This window comes from Orycteropus afer, unplaced genomic scaffold (assembly GCF_000298275.1).
Source record: "Orycteropus afer afer isolate SDZICR_OR568_19922 unplaced genomic scaffold, OryAfe1.0 scaffold00271, whole genome shotgun sequence".
NCBI classification, from domain to species: domain Eukaryota; kingdom Metazoa; phylum Chordata; class Mammalia; order Tubulidentata; family Orycteropodidae; genus Orycteropus; species Orycteropus afer.
The window spans coordinates 2,735,956-2,760,188 of NW_006921858.1; the positions used below are offsets into that span (position 1 = coordinate 2,735,956).

The 24,233-nt window shown below is 37.9% G+C and overlaps 1 protein-coding gene across 1 annotated transcript in view; it reads right to left on the bottom strand.

Annotated features, from left to right (window-relative positions):
- Positions 1–24,233, bottom strand: part of DIP2C (disco interacting protein 2 homolog C) — a 412,525-nt gene that overhangs the window by 39,207 nt on the left and 349,085 nt on the right. The window contains exon 31 of the mRNA XM_042782247.1: positions 13,153–13,214. Coding sequence (XP_042638181.1) covers positions 13,153–13,214 — 62 coding nt within the window. The remainder of the gene's footprint in view (positions 1–13,152; positions 13,215–24,233) is intronic.

The following is a 24,233-nucleotide window of genomic DNA, read 5'->3' on the forward strand; positions in this document are numbered from 1 at the left end:
AGAGAGTAGCTAAAGCAAATAGAAGAACTGACAAGATAAAAGAGTTAAACAGAAGATTTCAAAGATCAGCTAGAGAAGACAAAGTGAATTACTATAAAGAAATGTGCAAAGACCTGGAGTTAGAAAACCAAAAGGGAAGAACACACTCAGCATTTCTCAAGCTGAAAGAACTGAGGAAAAAAATTAAGCCTTGAGTTGCAATACTGAGAGATTCTATGGGCAAAATATTGAATGATGCAGGAAGCATCAAAAAGAGATGGAAGGAATACACAGAGTCACTGTACCAAAAAGAACTGGTCAATCTTCACCCATCAAGAGGTGACATATGATCAAGAACCAATGGTAATGAAGGAAGAAGTTGAAGCTGCACTGAAGGAACTGGCTGAGAACAAGGCTCCAGGAATTGATGGAATACCCATTGAGATATTTCAACAAATGGATGCCCCACTGGGTGCACTCACTTGGCCATGACAAGAGATTTGGAAGACAGCTACCTGGCCAACTGACTGGAAAAGATCCATATTTGTACCCATTCCAAAGAAAGGTGATCCCACAGAATATGGAAATTATTGAATGATATCATTAATATCACACACAAGAAAACTTTTACTGAAGAAATTAAAAAATGGTTGCAGCTGTATATTAACAGAGAACTTCCAGAGGTGCAAACTGGCTTCAGAAGAGGACGTGGAACAAGGGATATCATTGCTGATGTCAGATGGATCTTGGCTCAAAGCAAAGAATACCAGAAAGATGCTTACTTGTGTTTTATTGACTATGCAAAAGCATTTGATTGTGTGGATCACAATAAATTGTGCATAACATTGAGAAGAATGGAAATTCCAGAATGCTTGATTGTATTCATGAGGAACCTGTACATAGACCAGAAGGCTAGCTTTCAAACAGAACAAGGGGATACTGCATGGTTTAAAATCAGGAAGGGAGTGTGTCAGGGTTATATCCTTTCACCACACTTATTCAATCTATATGTTGGACAAATAATCTCAGAAGCTGGACTATATGAAGAAGATTGGAGGAAGAATCATTAACAACCTACAATACGCTGACAACATAACTTTTTGCTTGCTGAAAGTAAGGATGACTTGAAGCACTTACTAATGAAGACTGAAGAATACAGTCTGCAGTATGGATTACATCTCAATATAAAAAAAACAACAATTCTCACAACTGGACCTATATGCAGCATCACGGTAAATGGAGAAAACATTGAAGTTGTCAAAGACTTCACATTACTTGGTTCTATAATCGACACCATTGGAAGCAGCAGTCAGGATATCAGAAGACGTACAGCACTGGGCAAATTGGCTGCAAAGGACCTCTTTCAAGTGCTGAGGAACAAATATGTCTCCCTGAGGACTAAGGTGTACCTGATACAAGCCATGATATTTCAATTGCCTCATATGCATGTGAGAGGTGGACAGTGAATAAAGAAGACCAAAGAAGAATTGAAGCTTTTGAGATATGGTGTTGGAGAAGAATGCTGAAAGTACCATGGACTGCTAAAAGAACTAACAAATCTGTCCTGGACGAAGTGCAGCCAGAATGTTCCTTGGAAATGAGAATGGCCAGACTTTGTCTCATCTACTTTGGTCATGTTGTCAGAAGGGACCATTCCCTGGAGAAGGACGTCATGCTTGGTAGGGTGGAGGGTCGACGAAAGAGGGGAAGGCCCTCAACGAGATGGATTGACATAGTGGCTGTGGTGATGGGATTGTGGAGCTGGTGAGGGACCGGGCGGTGTTTTGTTTTGCTGTGCACAGGGTCGCTATGAGTCAGAGACGACTCGATGGCACCTAACAACAACAGAGATGCAAGAAGACTACTCCTGGTAACTATGGGCAGTTGAGAAAAGCAGCTGTTTTCATTGAAAGAGACATGAATGGACTTCTCGTGAGGAATACAAGTTCAGTGACATTGGGGCTGAGTTATGTGCAATTGCTATCTTTAGGTGGGTATGTGAGTTCTGCAATTATTCCATTTGCTTTGTGATTTTATACAAACAGCAAAATAAATCTGCCTTTTAGTCAGTAGCACTTAGACAGTGGTATATTCAACTTAAAAAAGAGAGCATACGGCCCAAACGTTCCAGCCTGCTTTTAGCAAGATCAATCATCATGGTGTCAGGAGACAACTTGGATTTCTATACTTTTACAAATTTTCCAGGCCGATTCTTAAGATATGCAGAATGCCCTCCTCTTTAAGACAGGAGAACAATTTCTCAGAAGAATCTAAAATGTTCTAGCAGACTAAAAAATATTTACTCAATACTCATCCAAGTTTTGAATTGCAGGAGGGACTCAAAAATCACCCAATCATCCAAAAACATTTACAGGTTGGGCAGAGGGGGATGATCAAGCAAGAAACTTTGGAAGAACAATCACTGTGTTGTAAAGCCAAGTGAAGAAACGGTTTCTGACAGAAGGCTGAGGTCAACTGTGTCAAAGACTGCTGGGGCAGAGCACAACAAGGATGGGGAATTGAATGTTAGATTTGGCAACCAAAGAAAAACTGATGCATTTTAATTAGGATATTGGCGAGGAATACTGAATATACCATGGACTGCCAGAAAAATGAACAAATCTGTCTTAGAGAAAGTATAGCCAGAACATTCCTTAGAAGTGAGGATGGTGAAACGTCATCTTACATTCTTTAGACATGTTATCAGGAGGGACCAGTTTTTGGAGGAGGACATCATGCTTGATAAAGTAGAGGGTCATCAAAAAAGATAAGGTAGCTGCAACAATGGACTCAAACATAGCAACGATTGTAAGGCTGACACAAGATCAGGCAGTGTCTTGTCCTATTGTCCACAGGGTTGCTATGACTTGGAATTGACTTGAGGGCACCTAACAACAACAACAAGGTAGGGGAAACCCTGATAAGCATGTTTACAGTAAAGCTTAGGCTTTATGAAAAAGTGGAAGGTCAGTGTAGATAAACCTTTGAAGGTGTTTGTTATGAAGGTGAGCAGAGAAATGGGGTAGTAGTTAACAAGGATCTAATAAGGCAGACTTCTTTTTATAGTGGCATTTACTGTATCATGTTTATTATGTGATGGAAAAACTTTAGTAGAGAAGAAAAACTGATGATGTGGGAGACAGAAAGATAAGTCGGATCAAAGTCAGATCAAAGGCTCTGCATCAATGATCCAGTGAATATGTGCAGTTGACATCTGATAGGAGCATAGTTCATAGGGAGGGGATTTGTAGGTAGGATAATAGATTTTAGAGAGAAAAAGGCAGGAAACTAGAAATTTGCTTTTGTAATTCCCTCTTTTAAGAGATGATAAACTGAGACCTTGGAAGGTTAAGTAACTTGGCTTAAGGTCACACTGCTTGTTAGTGGCAGAATTAGGATTAGTACCAGGCCTTGGCTCCTTAGTCTCTGGCTCTTCTCACTTTCTTTCAGGATTTCCTGGCAGGACTAACTATGAGAAGAAAGTGGAATGAGATATAAAACTAAAAATAGCAATGTAAAAATAGCAAAGAGCTTAAAATATATATACACAGTCTCTATGGAATACAGGATGGAAATAAATCAAAGACAAAAAATATTAAGGTAAAGAGCTTACTTCTCTCACATCCTTAAAAAACAACAACAAAAAATCCTTTGGTACAGAGTTGTTACCTAGGAGCCCTACCTCTTGCAACAAATAAGGAATTTCCTCAAAAAGAGAGACCAGCTCCATGTTCTGCCATTAGCCCCTGATGGTTGCCATGATTCTCCTAGCACAGTGGCTTTCTTCTTCCATAGACACCCGGTTCAAGGACAGATTTTGACAAGTTGATTATATTGTTTTGAGCTTTGAAGGGGAAGGAGCACAGTTTTAATTGTATGTCAAGGAATGTTGGAAGCCAAACTAAGCACTTGGAAGCAAATCCATAAAAGACTTTGGCTTGTCTCTAGGGGCAGAATGAAAACTGGAAATTTACCCCCAAATAACCACACAGGAGTCATTTTATAAAATGTTAATTTTTTGTAGTTGTTGTTGTTGTTCATTTTTCTCCATGGGAAAAGTCATGTGATTTTCAAATATACCTCATAGGTACTATTTAAAGAATTCATAAGAACTATACTACATTCCTGATCTATTAAGCTTTGATTTTGTACTCGATATTGAGCTAGGATAAGAAATGAATTAGAAGACCATGTTCATACCTGAAGATAGCCAGAGTAAAAAAAGTAGAATATATAATAATAATAAAGATAAATAAGCAACTGCAGTATATAAGTAATAACAGCTAACATTTATTGAGCCTTACAATATGCCAAACATCATCCTGAGCACTTTAGATGTATTATTTAATCCTCATAACAATTGGATGAAGTAGGTATTATTATCACTAATTTACAGACAGGGAATCTGAGGCACAGAGAGGTGAATGTGTTTAGGGTTACACAGCTAAAAGTGGAAGAAGTTGGCTTTGAGTCAGGAAAACTAGGTTCTGAACTGGATTGCATCTAATCCAATAGATTATATTCACTGCTGCCAGATGGGCCTCCCTGAAGAAAGGCTCTGAGCACAGAGAGGCAGGAGCAGAAGGGTTTGATATGTAATAATAAGGTAAGCATAACATATATAGCAATGAGACTGCCCATGAGTGCTGCAGTAATCTAATTATTGTGACACAAACCATTAGAAGTTGAAGGCAAACATATTTAGGAAAGGAGTGCAAACTCCACTTTGACTTCTGCTTCATTTTGCTATGAGGCCAGGATTAACTCATTGAAGATTAAATGGAGAATTTAAACTCGTGTCCACAGCTAATTTCAAACACACACAGAGCATACCTTGCTCAAGAGGAGGACCCCATTTTTACTAGTTTTGTCTTAATCTCTCTGCTTGTTCTTCCTACCTTGTTGCTCATTAAATCATGTCTGCTGATGCTCTTTTATCCTATGCCTACTTCTCTCCAGATCTTCCTACTTTGGTAATCATTGACCAGGAATTATATGCTATCTAAGTGGTTGTGAGATTAGGTTTATTTAACCCATTACTTATGACTTTACAAGCAATGCAATTAATTACAAGCAAGGAGGAAGTTAAGAAAGCTTTCATTCTAGGTCTTTGTGCCAACAGTGTGTTTATAAAATTTGAAAAACTGCTACAACTATTTGCTGAAATGCAGAAAAAATATATTGTTCTTTTCTATATTAAGTCTGAAAAGTTCAAGTGCTTAAGAAAAGATGAAATTGGAAGTGATTGAGGAGACTGTGAATTCATTTTAAATAAGTATATTATAAAGAATATTTTAAAAACTAGCAGTCACTTCCAAATAGTTTCAGAATAATTTCATCATTTTCCTCCTTGTGCATGTGGAAACTAAATTTATTCCAGAAGTAGGGAGAATATGTATCCTCATGTATTCCATTACATGAGGCAGAAATTGTTCTCCATGGCAACCTGCTACAAATGCAAATTACGAAATCTCAAACACCACAGTTCTGGGGGGAAATGGTAATTTAAAAAAAGAGACAGAAAATCAAGTAGAAATGATTAATCAAATATATTTGTGAAACCTTTTGATCGTGTGTCTCCACGATGGTACTTTCTCCTCCCCAGCCTAGTGTCTCTCTCTCTCTGCCTCTCAGTCTTTCTTGTGTGCACACGTGAGCACACATTCCCTCCCCCCAAATCTCTCCCTCTTCCTCTCTCAGGGAAATTGCACACTCATATTGACAAATTAACCTTCTCCAGGTTAAATAAGTGATAATTGGACAGGTGCCTTGGGGCTCCCAAGTGAATATATCACCAAAGCAACAGGAAAAGTAATTAATCCTTATGACAGCATCTTAATACAACCTGAAGTTAGGAAGACAATAACCTGTTTTTTTGTTTATATAGGAATAGTTTCAAGAAGGAAATAAGCCCAATATTTTTAAAAAGGCTCTCTTGTTATTCTTGCCATTTCTTATTCTCTGAAACTGCTTGCTTCACTCCAGTGGCCAGTCTTGGAAATAGACTCAAACAGCTTGAGCTCCCTTCCTTCTTTCCTGGGTTAAACATTGACAGGACCCTTTTCCTGTGCAAGCACTTCCCTTTCCCTGGGTGCTGCAGGGACTGAGCAGGCAGGTGTTACTCTGTGGGAGAAAAGTACCACCATCACCAGTCTAGTAATAGCCTGACAACTAACTAGAGTGCTCAGTAATTGACATTGTGCCCAGGCCTGGTACTTCCTGGCATTCTTTTATTTGGTTCTCATGTTGCTGTTGTTATTAGGTGCCATGGAGTTTGCTCCAACTCATAGCGACCCTATGTACAACAGAATGAAACACTGCTCAGTCCTGTGCTAGCCTTATAATCCTTGTTATACCTGAGCCCATTGTTATAGCAAGGATTGTGAGGCTGGCACAGGACCAGGCAGTATTTCATTCTTTTGCCCGTAGGGTCGCATACTATCCCCCAAAGGAAGGTTTATTGTGCCCATATTAAGCATAGGGAAAGTGAGAGTTCTAGAGATTAATGAATTTGTCCAGAGACCTGAGGTAGAGATAAGATTTGAATACTGATCTGACTCCAGATCACTATAGTATGTTAGCTACATTCTAAGACACATTTTATGGAGTTCTGGTTAAAGCATTCAGCTGCTAACTAAAAGATTGATGGTTTGAACCCACCAATTGCTCCATGGGAGAAAGATGAGATAGTCTGCTTCCCTAACAATTTACAGCCTTAGAAACCCTATGGGGCAGTTCTACTCTGTCCAAAAGGGTCTCTATGAGTCAGAATCAATGCAATGTTTTTTTTTTTTTTTTTTTTTTGAAGATGTTGATAAAGACAAAAAGTGATGTTGGAATTTTAAAGCTAGAATGATGGTACTTTCATCTAAGATAACTGAGGGGAGGCTTGCATGGAGGCCATGTTACACAAACTGGACTTTAACGAAGGAGAATTTCAACAGAGCTGGTGGGAAGGTACAGAAATAGGAAAGGCACAAGGGACACTAGCCTATTTAGAGGCTAGGAAGGAGCACAGGTGGCAGCAGTGTGGGTAATGGAGAGATTTAGGGGACTATGCAGCTAGAAGAAGATATGTGATTCATTCCTAATAAGTAAGGGACAGGTAAAGATAACCGAGGTTTTCTGCCTGGGAGGCAGGAAGAATGGTGGTGCCACATGAGACAAAGGGTAGAAAGGGGGAACAACGAAATGGTGAGGGAGCTGACCTGTACTTTAGGGGCTGGTGGCACTTCTGTGTGGAGATGCTGAGTGCACCTGGAAAAGCTGTGCTCTGCCTAGAGAGGCAGGGAAGGAGGCAGCACCATCACCAGCCAGGCAAAACTAAAAAGTCTGACATCAAAAGAGTGAAGGACAGAATCTTGGGGAATGCTTCTGATCACAGGCCAAGTGATACCAGAAACCAGTGTTGAGAAATAAAAGTGAAAGATGGATGCACAAGAGCAAGGGTGAGGGCAATGGAGCCAGAGAGGGAAGAGAACGAATGAACATATTAGGATATTTGAGGACCACAAACACATTGCAAGAGGGCATGGTGAAGGGTGTCCACCAAATTTCCTAATCAGTGGCTGTGAGAAAGCACTTCAAGGAAAGTGTTGGGGACAGATCTGTACTAAAGGGAGTTGTTACATAATGATTCAAAGGAGACTGAATGCTTTTGCTTTTGTTTTTTTCTAAGTCAATTCTTGAAAAACATGAAGATGGTAAAAGTGTAGTGAAAATCTTTTCTGTGTGCTTGATGCACTTCCCTTCTGAGCTCTCCTTGGTAAGTAGGAGAGAGAATGTACAATGTAAGTCAGGGGTAAAAGCATGAATGATATTGAAAAAGTGAGAGTGGCAAATGAAACACACAAAAATGATAGTCCTTCTGGAAGGAAAAGCTTGCTGTGCAAAGGGCTTAGCTTTCTCCTCTCAAAAGACAGGCTCCTTGTTACCTCCAATCTCTTTGCCTTTTACCTACACTAAGGCCTTATGTTTGGGGACAGAGTTTCAGAGGAAGAGCTGAGTCCACTGTCCTACTTCTATATAAGTAGGGGCCAAGGGAATATGGATCGGAGAAGCCCAAAGGGACAAATAGAGGTAATCCAAACCATACAAATAGGCATCCTATTACAGAAAGACTGACTAGAGACAGGAGCTTAGGTGGGATTGTGTTTCTGTTGAGATTACGGAGCCAGCTATTGCTAGAGATGTTGGCTTAGCATTTCACTATTGCATTGTGAGTCTTACAACACTAGACTGCAACAGCTTGACAAGTGTTCACACTGTGCTAATGTGTGAGCATATGTGTGCACGTGTGTGTGTGTAGGTGTTCTTTCATATGCTAAGCACTGCTTTGGGACAAAAAAAAGAAGTAGGGCAGCAAAAGCTTTAATGACTTCAGTATCATTCTGGGTGAACTGCTGTTACTGAACTGCCCACAAAATAAATCCTGCTATATTTATTCACAGGGAGCTCTGGTGGCACGGTGCCTAAGGCATTTGACTGCTAACCAGAACCCACCAACCAGTCCATGGAAGGAAGATGGCGCAATCTACTTCTGTAACGATTTACTGCCTTGGAAACTCAAAGGGGGTTGCTATGAGTCGGAATTGACTCTATGGCAGTGAGGGTTTTTTTTTTTTTGGTATACTTATTCAAGGATGTTCAATGCTCAGTGAGTAAACCCTAATTCTGTTTGTATTTATGATGCAATTGTAAAATAATTGGCTAAAAGTGTAAGAGTGTATGTGTGTGTGTATACACACAAGAGCTTATTGAAGGAGCCTGAGCCTTTTCAAAATCGTAGCCACTGGTGGGGGTGGGGGAGAGGTATGTGGTCAGATGCTTATTCCAGGGACTTTTAGAGAGTTTGAGCACTCCTCTTGGGGAACTGCTCTTGGAATTATCCCCATACTCTTCAAAATACCTTCAATGGAAGCAAATATGCCAACTATGAGAATCCTATTTTTAGAAAATCAAGAATCATTCAGAACCAACTCTTATGATTAGGATGATTGATGCAGAGTCTTACGGCCATTTTCTATCAAAATAAAGAATAAATAAAATGTACAAGGTAGATTATTAAGAATTTTTTATGAGTGGGCCTAGACAACAGTGGGCACAGAGAAATGTCTAACATGTCTAAGCAATGGGCACTTCGGCTAAATTAGGTTTACAATCCCTACTAAGAACTTATCTGAATCACTCTAACAATAATTAACATTATTACTATTAATTATCAGTGACATTATTGACAGTTATTTTTAATACTATATAATTGCATAGCAATTTCCAGTTCATGAAGAACTTTCACTTCTATTTGAGATGCTATTTATAATGAGCTGGTGAACTAGTCAGAGAATGTGTACATTAGATTATTTTAGAGAATAGGACAAAAGTGTCACTTAAAAGGATTAGTTAACTTGGCCAAGGTCAAAGAATTAGTAAATCACAAAGGAAGCTTGTAACAGGGCTCAAGAGTCTTAACTCTTGCTAGCAGTGTTAATAATCAGATACTGAACTTGTATTACTTTACAGTCATACATTAAGAAGCTCTGGTGGTACAGTGGATAAAGCATTTGACTGCTAACCAGAAGGTCACAAGTTCAAACCCACCAGCTGCTCCATGGAAGGAAGATGGAATAATCTACTTCCATAAAGATTTATAGCCTTGGAAACCCAATGAAGATCACTCTGAGCTGGAATTGACTCAATGGCAATGAGTTTTTTTTTTTTTTTTTGGTGAAGTCATGCATTATACTGGTTCTATATTCATTTCAATTTTCCCAGATCATATCCTTTCTTAGTAGGTAGATGTGCCACCACTGAGGTAAAAAAAAATGCCAAAAAATTGGTAACAAGGAGTTCCTTAGGTGTTTCATCCTTTTCTATAAGTGAAAAAGCCTATTTTCTCAAACTTCCCCCACATTCCAGGACACTCAAAGTACAAAATGAAGTAGATTATCTTTTTTTGATTACTATTCTTATAGCCAGTTTTAATCTGAAACTTAATCTCTTATGTAAGCAGCTTTTATCCGTTTTGTCGTAGAGTATTTGTTCCTCATGTATTTTGAGGGCCAAACCATAGACATTTTGCATAAATGTTACTCAAACAAGTATTCTTTGATGTGCCATTGTTTCCTTTTTGAGGAAGTTAATTAAGGTTATAGACATCTGGGCTTTAAAACTGATCTATTTTACTTCTTATACAAATTATTTGGAAAATTACATGCCCCTGCAAGATGTTATTTAATCTCTTTACAGCTAAGTTTCTGAATTTTGAAAATGTCCCAGACTGCATATGCTACATTGCAGCTGCATGCTCCTGAGGAGGTCAGTACTTCTCTCTGGCCCTCAACCTCCCTGTTTGTGAAATGAGGGGCTTTAATGAAATGGTTTCTAAGCCTTTAAGAGTTGGTACATGTAGAACAAATAGTTCTGGACAGTAGGGTTATACTTTGGGGGCCAGGTAGGTAAACTATAAGTGTGACATGGCTAATTAACTGGAGCGATTGACATTTTAGGAGCTCTGGTAGCATAGTGCCTAAGGCACTTGACTGCTAACCAGGAGGCTGGCAGTTCAAACCCACCAGCCACTCCTCGGAAGGAAGGTTGGGCAATCCTACTTCCGTAGTGATAACTGCCTCGGAAACCCAAGGAGGGGTCGCTAGGAGTCAGGGCCGACTCGATGGCAAATAACAATAACAACAATTGACATTTTGGTCATATGTGGCTGGGGGCTGTCCTATGCACTGTAGGATGTTTAGCACTATCATCGGCCTCTACCTCCTTGATGTGAGTAGCACCGCCCACCAATGCACCAATCAAAAATGTCTCAATTTTTGACACTGCCAGATATCCCCTTGTTATCGTGTTAGTTGCCTGTGACTTGATTCTGACTCATGGCGACCTCATATGTGTCACAGTCGAACTGCTCTGCAGGGTTTTCAAGGCTGTGACTGTTCTGAGGCAGATCACTAGGCCTGTCTTCTAAGGCACCTCTGGGTGAGTTCAAACCACCAACCTTTCATCAATGAGTCAAATGCATTATCATTTATACCACAAAGGGGTCCTCAACTATCCCCTAAAAACCAAAAAAAAAAAAAAAAAAAACCAAACTCACTGCCATTGAGTCGATTTGACTCACAACAACCCGTCCTTGGATTTCTAAGGCAGTATCTACTACGGAAGTAGATTGTCCAGTCTTCCTTCCGAGGAGTGGCTGGTAGGTTTGAACCGCCAGCCTTCTGGTTAGCAGTCAAATGCCTTAGGCACTACGCCACTAGAGCTCCTAAATAGCCCCTAGCAGGGCATAATCACCCCTGTTAAGAATCACTGATGTATGAAAATCCAACCCATTAGCCACCCAGTAGATTCTAACTCATAGCAATCCTATAGGACAGAGTAGAACTGCCCCATAGGCTTTCCAAGGCTGTAAATCTTTACAGAAGCAGACTGCCTCATCTTTCTTCCTCAGAGCAGCTGGTAGGTTCGAATAGCTGACTTTTGGTTAGCATCCAAATGCTTTAACCACAGTATTGCAAGAGCCCCTGATGTATGACAATGTTGTTGTTGTTGTTATGTGCCGTCGAGTCAAACCTGACTCATAGCGACCCCTCCTTGGGTTTCCGAGGCAGTATCACTACGGAAGTAGGACTGCCCAACCTTCCGAGGAGTGGCTGGTGGGTTGAACCGCCAGCCGTCTGGTTAGTAGGCAAGTGTCTTAGTCACTATGCTACCAGAGCTCCCGATGTATGACAATGTTGTTGTTGTTGTTGTTATGTGCCGTCGAGTCGGCCCCGACTCATAGCCAATAGGGAGTGGAAATTACAGAGGCTAAATGAAATGTATATTTCCTACTGAAAAGAATCCCAGTTCATATTAAAAAATCTTGGTTTGTAGGATTCTGTATCCCTTCTCAGCACCATAACTCTCTCCCTACAACACACATACACAGCAAATCAGCAGTTCCTGTCATAAAAGAACACATTTAGGCTATACATTTTGTTAGACCAGGGATGGGCCTCCAAGTTGCACATACTAATTATTGAAACCATTCCTACTCTATTTTTCCATATGCTCAATGGGCATAATAATATAATGTTAGGAGAACAAATGGGGGGGGGGGGGCCAAATAACATAGTATTTGGCATATAGCAATACCTTCATTGAATACTTGCTAATAATTTATGAAAGAGGACACTACATATTAGGGAATGTTCTTACTGTCACGTTTCCATAATTTGCAAATAGCAAATGATCTATTTCAATGGTTAAGTCTAAAGTGGGAACTCTGGTGGCATAATGCCTAAGGCACCTGACTGCTACCCAGAAGGCTGGCAGTTCGACCCACCAGTCACTCCTCAGAAGAAAGACCGGGCAATCTACTTCTGTAGAGATACCGCCTCTGAAATCCAAGAAGGATGTGAGTTGAATCGACTTGAGGGCAGTGAATTTGTTCTCTCTCTCTCTCTTTTTTTTATTTTTTAAGTGTATTGTAAACATGATAAAATCATCTCTTCTCACTTAGGCATTTTAATAGGCTCAACTTAAAAACCAAACCCAAACTCACTGCCATCGAATCGATTCTGACTCATAGTGTCCCCAATGGGTTTTTGAGGCAATAAATTTGTGTGGAAGTAGATTGCCTAGACTTGCTTCTGCAGATTCTTGTTTCTACTGCCATCTTTTTTTCCTCCTTTGAGGTATTCTTACAAATGCCCACCCAAACTCCCACTTTCATTCTTGCTCTGTACAGAAAAGTTGACTTCTATTTTTATTTTTCATGGAAACCTCTTCATACACACACAAAATACAATTTGTGGGACAAAATGTGGGTAGAATGTTTATGGGGTGCCTGGGGAAATTGTCTAGGGAAAAGAATCAAGTGCTTGTCTTATGGATAGACTGTTACATAAAGCAACTCTCATCACACCTGGCTACTGTACAACAGACCTTTCATTTGCATCTCAAAACAAAAAACTTAATTGTTCTATTGAGTATGTTAACAAAACAAATCTGAATGTGTAGAAATGTTAAAGTTCTACTATTTTGCTTACAGTTAAAGAAATGCTAACTTGCCCAACCCTATTTTACTCATATATAATTAGATTTTGAGCAGATTTTTTTCTAGTGGGTATGTGGATGCTGGATAGCCAAAAGAGGGGAAAAAAAATCACAAGCTAATCATACCTGTCATGTCTCAGGGCTCTCATATCAACATACACAGTGGTTGGGTCAGGTCCAGAGGTCCCCTGTAAACGATGACAGACTGTAGTTAATTTAAGTTTGAGGGGAAAGAAATCTGGCTCTTGTGCCTTCTACTAGTTAGTAAGCGTTTTCTTTGGTAAAATCTCAAACTTCAAAAAAAATTAAAAGCACTAAAACCATAGCTCTCTAAGATACCTGTTACCTTTCACTTTGATAATCTAATTGCAAAAAGGAACATTTTATTAAGATAATACTGGACTTTTACATAGCTTGACTATCAGTCACATAAATCAAAATAAGAACTAAAGGAGACATGCCATATGTTTTGATAAATAAAAGAAGGTTGACATGGCTGAGAAAACGGTTGGCTGGCAGAAGCAAGTGTCAAGGATATGAAGCATCATTTGCTAAGAAACTTTTACTGCATGCATTCAAAGAGGTATATATTTAGAGCTTTAGATATCGAAGCAAAACATGGCATGGACTGACAAAGATTAAGAAGGAAAAGACTAGAGATAATTATTTTGTTCCTTTCAGCTCTACATGTGCCTTAAGTTTTCTCCAAAACCTCATGAGGTTATTTCCAGCAGTGACTTAATTATACAAGGTTGTATGTTTACCCAGAGTCAGCTGGGCAGGACTTTGTGGTCTTGAGCTGTCTATATCTATTTCTTTAAACAGGGTCAAAAATCTTACCTTGGGGCATAAATCCCTTAAAAAAATATGCCAGGGTGACTTTTGACCAGGTATCTCTGTCCATGTAAGAGCAATGTCACTAAATCTACATTACACATAAGTTTCTTGGGAAGGCAATGTAATGTCTTGGGTGACTATAACAAGTCTGACAAAAAATAAAGAAGCCCCTTCAACATGTATATGTAGAGTCACACTAAAATTATTCAGGAATAGGCTCTAATCTTGTACCAAAGGAATATTTAATATAAGAAAAAAGCAAAAGTAAAGACAATATCATTACAACGTACTGTACCACTCAATAATCCTGATCATTAGTAGCCCACCACCATAATAGAAAAAAAGAATAGCACATGCAAATTAGCCTATAGGTGGAAGCTTACAACAATAGTACAATTCAATGGACATTCTAACTCTATGACTATTCCATAAAGCTGTGTTACAGACTAGCACTGAGTGAAGAAGTGGTTTGATGTTTTGAATAATGGAAAACATATAATGATAGAAGGCCAATTTAAAAAATAAATCATAAAACAGTTCACTAAACATGGAAAATAAAATAAAACAGAGATGAAGCAAACCACTGGTTATGTACAATGGAAGTAAAACGTTAGTTACAAGTATGGAATGTTTGAAATGGTCTGAGAATATTACATCACCCTGGGCCATCTGTACTCTTGCATCACAGGGTCTAGAGCAGCCCCTCATCAGTCTCTGCACTCAACTTCTAGTCTGTCCCACTGCTGGAAGCTGATAAGACAGTAGGTAGGGTAGGCACTGGTATGGAGTGAACAGAAAATCCCCTACCTGCTCGGCCAGCTTCCACAGCCTGTGAGGCTATAGCAGCAGGAGGTCAGGAACAAGAAGAAGAAAGGAGAGAACACCAGACAAATGGAAACCAAAAATAAAAACACACACACACAGACACACAAACAAAACAACCCAACAATTAAAAATGGGATGAAGAAGAGGGAGAGTCAGGGAGGAGAATGCAAAAAGCAGGGAACAAAATAAAAAGATCAAAACCAACGTCAAATATGGAAATCGTTAAAATTAATCATTGTACCATTAAAGGCTAAAGAAAAAAAAAAAAACAAATTTTAAAAGATGTCAACATATTCACAGAGCAACAGAAGAGAGAGTAATAGATGACCAACCATGGACACAAAGAGCTAAGGAACTTTTCAATATATAAGTACAATGGTGTTACCAAATGGTTTTGTCATTTAAAAAAAATTTTTTTTTTCTTTTTCTTTGGGAACTTGGGAGCATGAATTTTATTGGCTCAATCTGTTGAACATTCCTTCATTGAAATAGTTTCATGTTTCTGAAAACAACGAAAGTGAGCCTTGAAGCTTTTCTATCTAAAATTAGTATATATAGCCCTATCCCTCTATAAGATAAATTGAAGAGGTAAAAGAGACATTAAGTAACTTTGAAACCAAAAAGATCCAAACATTAACCTCCTACATAGTTTAGTTTTAAAAAAGCAAAAAAACCTCACTGCTTTCGAGTCAATTCCGACTCATAGCGATCCCCTCTGGGTTTCCAACGTGGTAAATCTTTATAGAAGTAGATTGCCCAGCCTTCCTTCCACAGAGTGGCTGGTGGGTTTGAATCACCAACTTTCTGGTTAGCAGTCAAATGCCTTAGGCACTACGCCACCAGAGCTCCCTTATAGCCTAGTTGAGCTGCCTGTAATTGGTAATTAATCCAGTGTGGATGTCTACTCTAGTGAATATACTGTGGCAACCATCACAGCTTCTGTTCATAGGGAGCAGTTTCTCCCACACAAAGGCACTTCAGCTTTCATTTCCTTCTCTTCATCATCATCTATGTTTTTGGTACCCACCTGCTACCCGTGTTAAATTATCTTCATCATTAAGATTGAAAACTCTTTGCAAAGTAACTAGATCAAATTCCTTTGATGCAATGCATTTTTTCCTAGGCCACTTAGGTATGTTTTCCAACTATTTCCAGAGGTGTAGGAAAAGCAGAAGTTATCCCATAGGCACCTGAATTGATGCACAATTGATCTTTGTGTAGAGAGGTATAATCTATGTTCAATCTAAGGCCAATCCATATTTCCTGCAATCACATCTACTAGGCAGGCTCCAAAAGTAACAACAAAAACAATAAAGGAGCTCTTGACTAGTTTTCTTTGGGCTGCCACTCAGTAACAAACAGAGCCAGACTGAAAAACTACTACCACTCAAAACGGAGCCAAGTCTATAAAAATAATTTTTTTAAAGGTTCAAGACACTTAAAAATTATGATTCCATTCTTCTTTCTTTTACTTACTTCACTATGGTAATTGTGGCTACTGCTGTCTTTCAGCGTCCTCATGTTTTTTTTTTTTTTTTTTAAAGTGCAGTGATAGAGGTAGTATGTGCTTTGAAAGTACACAGATTTTTACTGGCAAAGTCAAGCAAATGTAATGATTCAAATAATCCCCTTCCTTCATGATTCCTTGATACCTAAATATTAACTTGAACAAAAATCAGTCAATGTTTTCTGTAAATTATTTTAATTCTCAAATTTGGTTGTAATAGTTCAATACACTATCTCAGAAAAAAACTTATTTATGGTTGGGAACTAATTTTTATCTAATTTTCTATCTTGCATATGTATGGATGAAATAATACAGAACCTGGAACAAAGCAGGTTTATTGAATTAATAAAAAAGAATAAATGAGGAAGGAGATAAAGAACTTAAAATACAGATGTTTCCAAATTTCAAAAAACCTAAGATACAAAAATATAAAGTTTTGAGATACATTTTAGGGAGTGTGAGTTTAACGAAATGTTCAGTTTGCCAAAGAGCGCATGTCAGAATTCCTTGAACTAAAGAGATGTTTAATGCATTCTAGGGCCCTTAAGGGTTTAAAGATCATAACATACTTGTAAAAACTGAAAAGTAATATTACAACTTGGTTGTAATTACAAAAAAATTCTATACCAAGGCAGTCTGGTGGTATAGTGGTTAAAACATTCAGCTGTTAACCAAAAGGTCAGAAGTTTGAACCTATCCGCTGCACCACAGACGCATACTGCAAAAAGGACCAACAGTAAAACAAAGTTACCCACTCCAACTAAAGCTTATTTAGAAATGAAAATAAAGCATTTCTGAAACCAGAAAATAATGAGAAAGCAGGATTCACTTTAAAATTAAATTTCATAATTAAAAAGTTACATATATGTTGGAAGTATATATACTAAAAAATATACAGTATCAATAATTTCCTTATTAATATAAAAGATTTCCTAGGACACAGGTATTAAGTGTTTATTGAACACGCTCTGGTGGTGTAGTGCCTTAGGCATTTGACTGTTAACCAGAAGGCTGGCAGTTCAAATCCACCAGCCACTCCTCGGAAGGAAGATTGGACAATCTACTTCTGTAGTGATACCATCTCGGAAACCCAAGGAGGGGGGTTGCTATGAGTTGGATCTGACTTGACAGCAGTGAGTTTGATTTTTTCTTTTGGTTGGAGTTATATTTAAATCTCATTTGAAGGTATGCAGCAAATGTCAACACAGAAAACCTAGTACAGTAAAAAAAAAAAAAAAAAACAACCACAAAAAAAAACCCCAAAAAACAAAACTCATTGTCATGGAGTCAATTCTGATTCACAGTGATCCCACAGGACAGAGTAGAACTGCCCTATAGAGTTTCCAAGGCTGTAAATCTTTACAGAAGACAGACTGCCTTTTGTTGCTTCCGTGGTACAGTGGATGGGTTCAAACCTCTGACCTTTTGTTTAGCAGCTGAATGCTTTACCCACTGTACCTAACCAGAGCTCCTTGTATAGTACTTTGTTGTAATTACAACCGAACAAACTGATGTGATTTTACTGTTCAGTGAATCATATACCAAAGTATTAGTACAGCTTAGTACTATGGCATAGCTTCTTAAGAGTTTAAAATTTCCTAAGTAGAAATATGTGAAATAAAGACAAAAAGCAAGCTGTACCATTGATATTGGGTATATCTACTATGCCATATGTTTGAGGAGTCAAGACAGCTTGTGTAAGATGTCTCCATACAAACGATACTCTTCAGATTAAAAGGGACAATGCCATATTATTTGATACTTCTTTGCACTCAATTTTTCCAAAGAATTTCTCTATTCACACGAAAATGTGGGTGTTATGGAAATGATGCTACATTTAGAAGAGACTTACTACTGTAGTTTGAGTGATCTTTTGAAAACACATAACTGATGATGACACACCCCTGCCCTAAGCCCAGAAATGATTTCCCACTGATGGTAGGAAAAAGACAAAATGCCTTAATAGCACCTTGACAACTGTCCCTATCTGCCCACCTCATCAGCTCCATTTACATTCTGCATCCTCCCTGTGTTCTCTGTTCTGACCACACAGGCTTTTGCAATCCTTCAGTCATTTGAAATCATAATGTTCCCTCTGTCACAGGGTCTTTATCGTTGCAGTGCCCCCTAACTAGAATGTACTCAGTACAAATAACACACTCAGCTGCTACCTGAAATGTTGTATGTTAGAGTCCATCCAGAGCCACCTTGGAAGAAAGGCCTGGTGATTTATTTCCAAAAAATCAGCCACTGAAAACTCTACAGAGCAAAGGTCTACTTTGACCCACACGGGGTTGCCATGAGTTAGACTCAACTCCACAGCAACTGGTAGAATACTCTTCTTCCTTCTTGCTACCTCTAATACACTTTTCAGACCTCAGCACAAACCAGCATTTTCTTAAAGAAGTCTTGCATTGATTAAATCTCTTTGTTTTGCACTCAGGGCACTTAACAGTGTTGAATATTTTCATTTGTATAATCTTTGATTCATGTCTGCCTGTCCCACTGGTGTGTAAGCACAGGGCAAGTTCATGTCTGTTTTTGCCTACCTTTTTGCTATCTCCCCAGAGGCTAGTACCAAGATGTGGTACAGAATGGACACTCAACAGATATTTATAAAGCGTATGAATAAGTGATTGCTACAAACCAGATAGCTGATCTTGATACTTTGAACAGGATGACTCTTTTCTTCCTGGCTGTGAAATTCCATTAACATTTTACTATTAAAAGAAGCTAAAATATTTCATTAAAGAGGTGACAGGGATTTGAAAAGACCAAGAGAGAGTTCTCTCTATGGTGGGATATGAGCTTTTCTGTTTATTTCTTTTACTTGACACACTCCTTGGTTAACAAGTCACTTTAATATTAACAACAGAGTACTTCTTTAGCACAGAAAATTCAGTGCCTTATTCATTTCTCACATCAACAATTATAAAGTCACTGCCATATGCAAGCTCTTGTGGCAGATACTGAAGATAAAAAGATGAAAAGACAGGCTCTGACTTCCAGGACACATGTTGTGATAGAAGAGATAGGTTTATAAATATATAAGGAAGTTATGGAAAATGCTATTCTTTGATTTGAGTCATAATCTGGACAGCATATAAGCGGAGTAAGGGATGCAGGGATTGTCCCATAGATAAGGCAACATTCAAACTGGATTTTGAAAGATGAGTGCACCAGACAGACAAGGGCTGTGAGGTCAGGCTGGGATTGTGCAGAGGCACTGAGGTGTGGTTAAGCAGGCGTTAGGGTTTGGCATAGCTGGTGGGAAGGACACTCTGGAAAAATGGTAGGACGTGAAGTTTGATCAGGAAGGGTGACTTTGGTTTTAGATCTGATGCAGTGATAGGGAGCTAATGTATTTTAGAACAGTCTAAATTTTGAACTTCTCACTAGTGTTGGCATAACTTCTTCCTCTTCTCCATCTTTTAACCTAAAACCACGGTTAGAAACCATAAAGTTTAATGAATTCACCTTAAACAACAAACTGCAGAGTTAGCAACTATAAAAGGTCACTTATAATGCTATTAATGGCCTAAACCCAGAGAAATGACTTTCACGCCAAGGCTTTTTTACCCCTTCATTTACAAATCTTTTTGCTTAAAAGTGACCAAAATGTGTAAAATCTCTTAAAATTATCTAAGAAGTAAAAGTTTAAGAAGAATGGCAGGAATTTATTCTGAGACAGACTTAAGAGACCCTTGAGTCCTCCCAGTTAGCAGTTAATGGCAGTGTGCCACTAAATCCTATTTGCTACTTGATTTTTCTACTCTGATCTCCTTACCCAACTGACTCCCACACTGTTTTATGGTACATATTTAATTTGGTAGGAGCACTGGTGGTGTAGTGCCTATGGCCCTTGACTGCTAACTAGAAGGCTGGCGGTTCAAATCCACCAGCACTACTTGGAAGGAAGGTTGGGGTCACTAAGAGTGGGATCCAACTCCATGGCAGTGAGGTTTTTTTTTCTTTCTTTTTTATTTAATTTGGTAATTAGAGTAATTAAATCAGAACTTCAGATTAACTTGAAGGCATGGTGAATAGGTACAATGACTTGTTGATTTAATGTACTAATTATCTAAGGGTTAAAGAAAAAAAATTGTTTCTCAATTTAAACTTAAAAAAAAAAGTTACTTTTCTGCCTTTATAAGTGTAGCTTTAAGCAGTAGTTTTCAAAGTGTGGTTCACAAACCCCTGGAATCCCTTGGGCCCTTTTAGGGGATCCACAAAATCCAAACTATTTTCATAATAATTCCTAAGGTGTTAATTAGTCTATTTGACTGTATTGACGTTTGCACTAATGATGCAATGGCAATGGTGGGTGAAAATGCAGATGCCTTGGTATGAATAGGACCAAGTTGTACTAGTGTATTCTCCAAAGCCATGCCATTGTTGTAAATCAAAGAAAGAATAGGTACCCTTACAAATGCTCCTGATGACATGATTAAAAAACAATTGAAAATCTTGACTCTAGATCTTTTTAATATTCTGTGTGATGAAATGGGAAGTAAGCACTTTTGTTGCAGATGGAAAACAGGATGTTTGTCTCTAGAATAAAACATGCATGTGACTGAGTTGCAAGTTGAACTTGCTGTTTTTTTTTTTTCCCAAGGAAATACATTTCACTCAAAAAATTACTAACATATAAACAAGGATATTTGGTGAATATTTTCTTGAAGGAAAACAACTCACAGTATTTGTTGCCAATTCTAAAACCTGAGCTTCCAAGTTCTGAAAACTCTGAGCCTTCACTGTTTGCCTGACAATTTCCCAACACTTCAAAGACTTTTTTGTGAGATTGGTGGAGTGATTAGTGAATGTGTGTGTTTTTTTTTTTTTTAATATTATATAATAAAATGTTTCAACACTGAAAAAATGCATGACTCAGTTATCAAATGACTAATGTATGCTATTACAAAATTATGCATGGGTGAAAGATCCATTCAAACTGCAACACAGCCAATGTATTTTACATTAAAATACATATTTTAATGAAACAGAGTACAACTTTGAAAAACTATCACTTGAATTTTGGGGTGATATCAAAGAAGAATATCCTCAATTATCTAAAAAGGGTATTAAGAAAACATCTTTCTTTCTTAACTACATATCTGTGTAAGGCTAAATTTTTTTTCCATACATAAGTCAAAGCAACATACAGCAACAGATTAAATACAGAAGCAGATATGGAAATCCAGCTTCCTTTGATTAAATCACATATTAAAACATTTGCAAAGTCGAGTGTCTTTGTTTTCATCTCTTCTGTTATCTCTTGCTATTTATTATACAGGAGCTGCAGTGATGTGATAGAAACATGTGGGTGGAAGGGGAAGTGTCTTCTAGTAAGCCTGTACCCCAGGATGTGACTTTCACAAGTGTTTCTCAGCTTTTTAATCTTTTTTTTTCACACCTTAGGTGAGACAGGAAGGCTAAAGGGTGTTGAAGCTGGGTATTTCACTTTTCTCATGTCAGTAGGCTCTGGTAAAACCTACATTGGTTAGACTCTGGTAAAAGAGTTTCTCTTAAGGGCAGAACACAGCCATCTACGCATATTTCAAAATGTTTTACTTATCCTCACTCCCTGCCACAAGCATAAGAGGATATTTCTCCTATATTCACAATGAGTGGCTGGTGAGGCGCTCTTGGAGATAAAACTAACAAATGTTGGCCAGTCCTGTAGGATTGGACCTCCAGTGCTGTTTTTTTCTTTTTTTTCCTCTAAAGCTTGTCTATCTTTAGTCTCCAAAAATTTCAATCACTCTCTAAGTATTCCTATTTAATACTGTCTCCAGCAGTGGTTTCTGCTCCCACCAAGCTGTGATTCTGTCAGCCTATATCTACAGTTTTTAGGGACATAGTTTCCCTGTCACTCAGTTCTCCGAAGACTCTAAGAGTTGTAAATTTTTAGTTTTTCATCTTATTATGAGGATAGGAGTAATTACTTCCAAGCTCTTTACAAACTGAACCAAAAACCAATATGTGATCATTTCTTTTGGATACATACCTAGAAATATTGGTTCATAGGGTTAAAATGTGTCTAACCTACAAGAAATTGTTAATTTATTCTCCAAAGTGGCTGTACAATTTTACATTCCCACCAGCAATGAATGAGTTCTAATTATTGCATATACTCATTAACATTTAATAGTGTAAGTCTTTTTGACTTTGCTACTCTCATGAGTGAGAAATTGTTTCACCATATGATTTTAATTTACATTTTTCTGATGACTAACAATGTTGAAAACCATTTCATTTTACGGTGAAAGTTTTCAAAGTATGAGCATTAATTATGAGGTTAGCTACAGGTTTTTTACATACAGGCAGTCCAAAGTGTTTCGGAATTTGAAGAGATTTAAATCATAAGAAAAAATACATGTTTATCTGGCATTTGGCTGTCAACCAGAATGTTGGCAGTTTAAATCCACCAGCTGCTCCATGGAAGAAAGATGAGGCAATCTACTTCTGTGAAGATTTACAGCTCTGAAAACCCAATAGGGGTCACTATGAGTCGGAATTGACTCAATGGCAGTGTTTTTTTTAAATAAATAAATAAATACATATATATGTTTATCTATGTAGTTGTCATATCTAATGCTATTCATTCTTTTGTGTTAACTGAGATTTCAATTTAGTACCATTTTTCTTCTGCCTGAAAGATTTCCTTCAGCATTTCTGTTAGTGTGTGTCTGCTGGTGATAAAATCTTTCAGCTTCTGTATGGCCTGAAAAAAGTGTTTATTTAGTTTTCTTCCTTTTTAGTATTTTATTGTATTTTTGGTGAAAGTTTACATAGTACATTGGGCTCCATTTAACAATTTCTACACAGTATATTCAATGGCATAGCTTAAATTTTTCAATGTGTCAACATTCTCATTATTTCTTTCTGGTAGTTCCATTTTCATTAATCTAGTTTCCCCGATCCTCTTTTCACCTTTGCTTCAGAATAAATGTTGACTGTTTGGTCTCATGTAATTTTTTTTTTAAAAGCACAGTACTCCTAGGTGATACTGTTTAAGTGCCAATCCATTGTTTAGTTGAAAGATGACTTTGGGAAAAGCTTACAGGGTTTCTCAGGGTGATACCCTCAGAGATTCCTCTAGTCTCAGTTAGTTCAGTAAGTTTGGACTTTTTAAGAATGTGAGTCTTATTCTACATTTCCCTTCCAATTTATCAGGGTCCAGCTATTGTGTCCCTGATCAGAATAGTCAGTAGTGGTAGCCAGACACCATCTAGTTCTTCTGGTCTCAGTGTAAATGAGGCTATGGTTCATGTAGGTGGTTTCTTTTCTGAGACTTTGGTTTCATTCTTTCTCTTTTCCTCCAGATGAGTAGAGACCAAGAGTTGTATTAGGTCTTTCCACTGACTATGAAATGCTATGTTGACAGTTTTTTCTTTTCCTCTTTCTGTACTTTAGAGATGTTCTCCACTGTCTTCTCACTTGTATTATTTCTGACAAGAATTTGAAGTTATCCTTATGTTTGTTGCTCTGTGAATGCTTTTATGATTTTTACCTTTATCACTGGTTTTGAACAATTTGATTACGATGTGCTTTGAGTAGTTTTTCATATGTTCTCTTTGGAGGTCTCTGAGCTTTGAGATCAGTTGGTTTATAGTTTTCATCAAATGTGAAAAAGTTCTGGCCATTATTTCTGTATCTTCCTGCCATTTCTCTCTTGGTGAATCTAATTATATGAATATTAAGTTGATTAAAGTTGCCCCACAGTTCACTGGTGCTCTTTTCCTTTCTAAAAATCCCTTTTTTCCCCTCCTGTCTACACTGTATTTTGGAAATCTACTGTAATAGCTTCAAGTTCATTAATCTTTTTTTCTGCCAATTTACCACATCCTGTGGAGTTTTTAATACATACACTGTAGTTTTTAACTCTAGAATTTCAATTAGGGTTTTTTATTATTGTTTTTAATATTCCATGTCTCCTCTTAACTTTTTTTTTTTTTTTAATTAGGATTTGGGTGAAGATTTACAGAGTAAATTCACTTTTCATACAGCAGTTCACATATACTTTGTCTCATGTCAT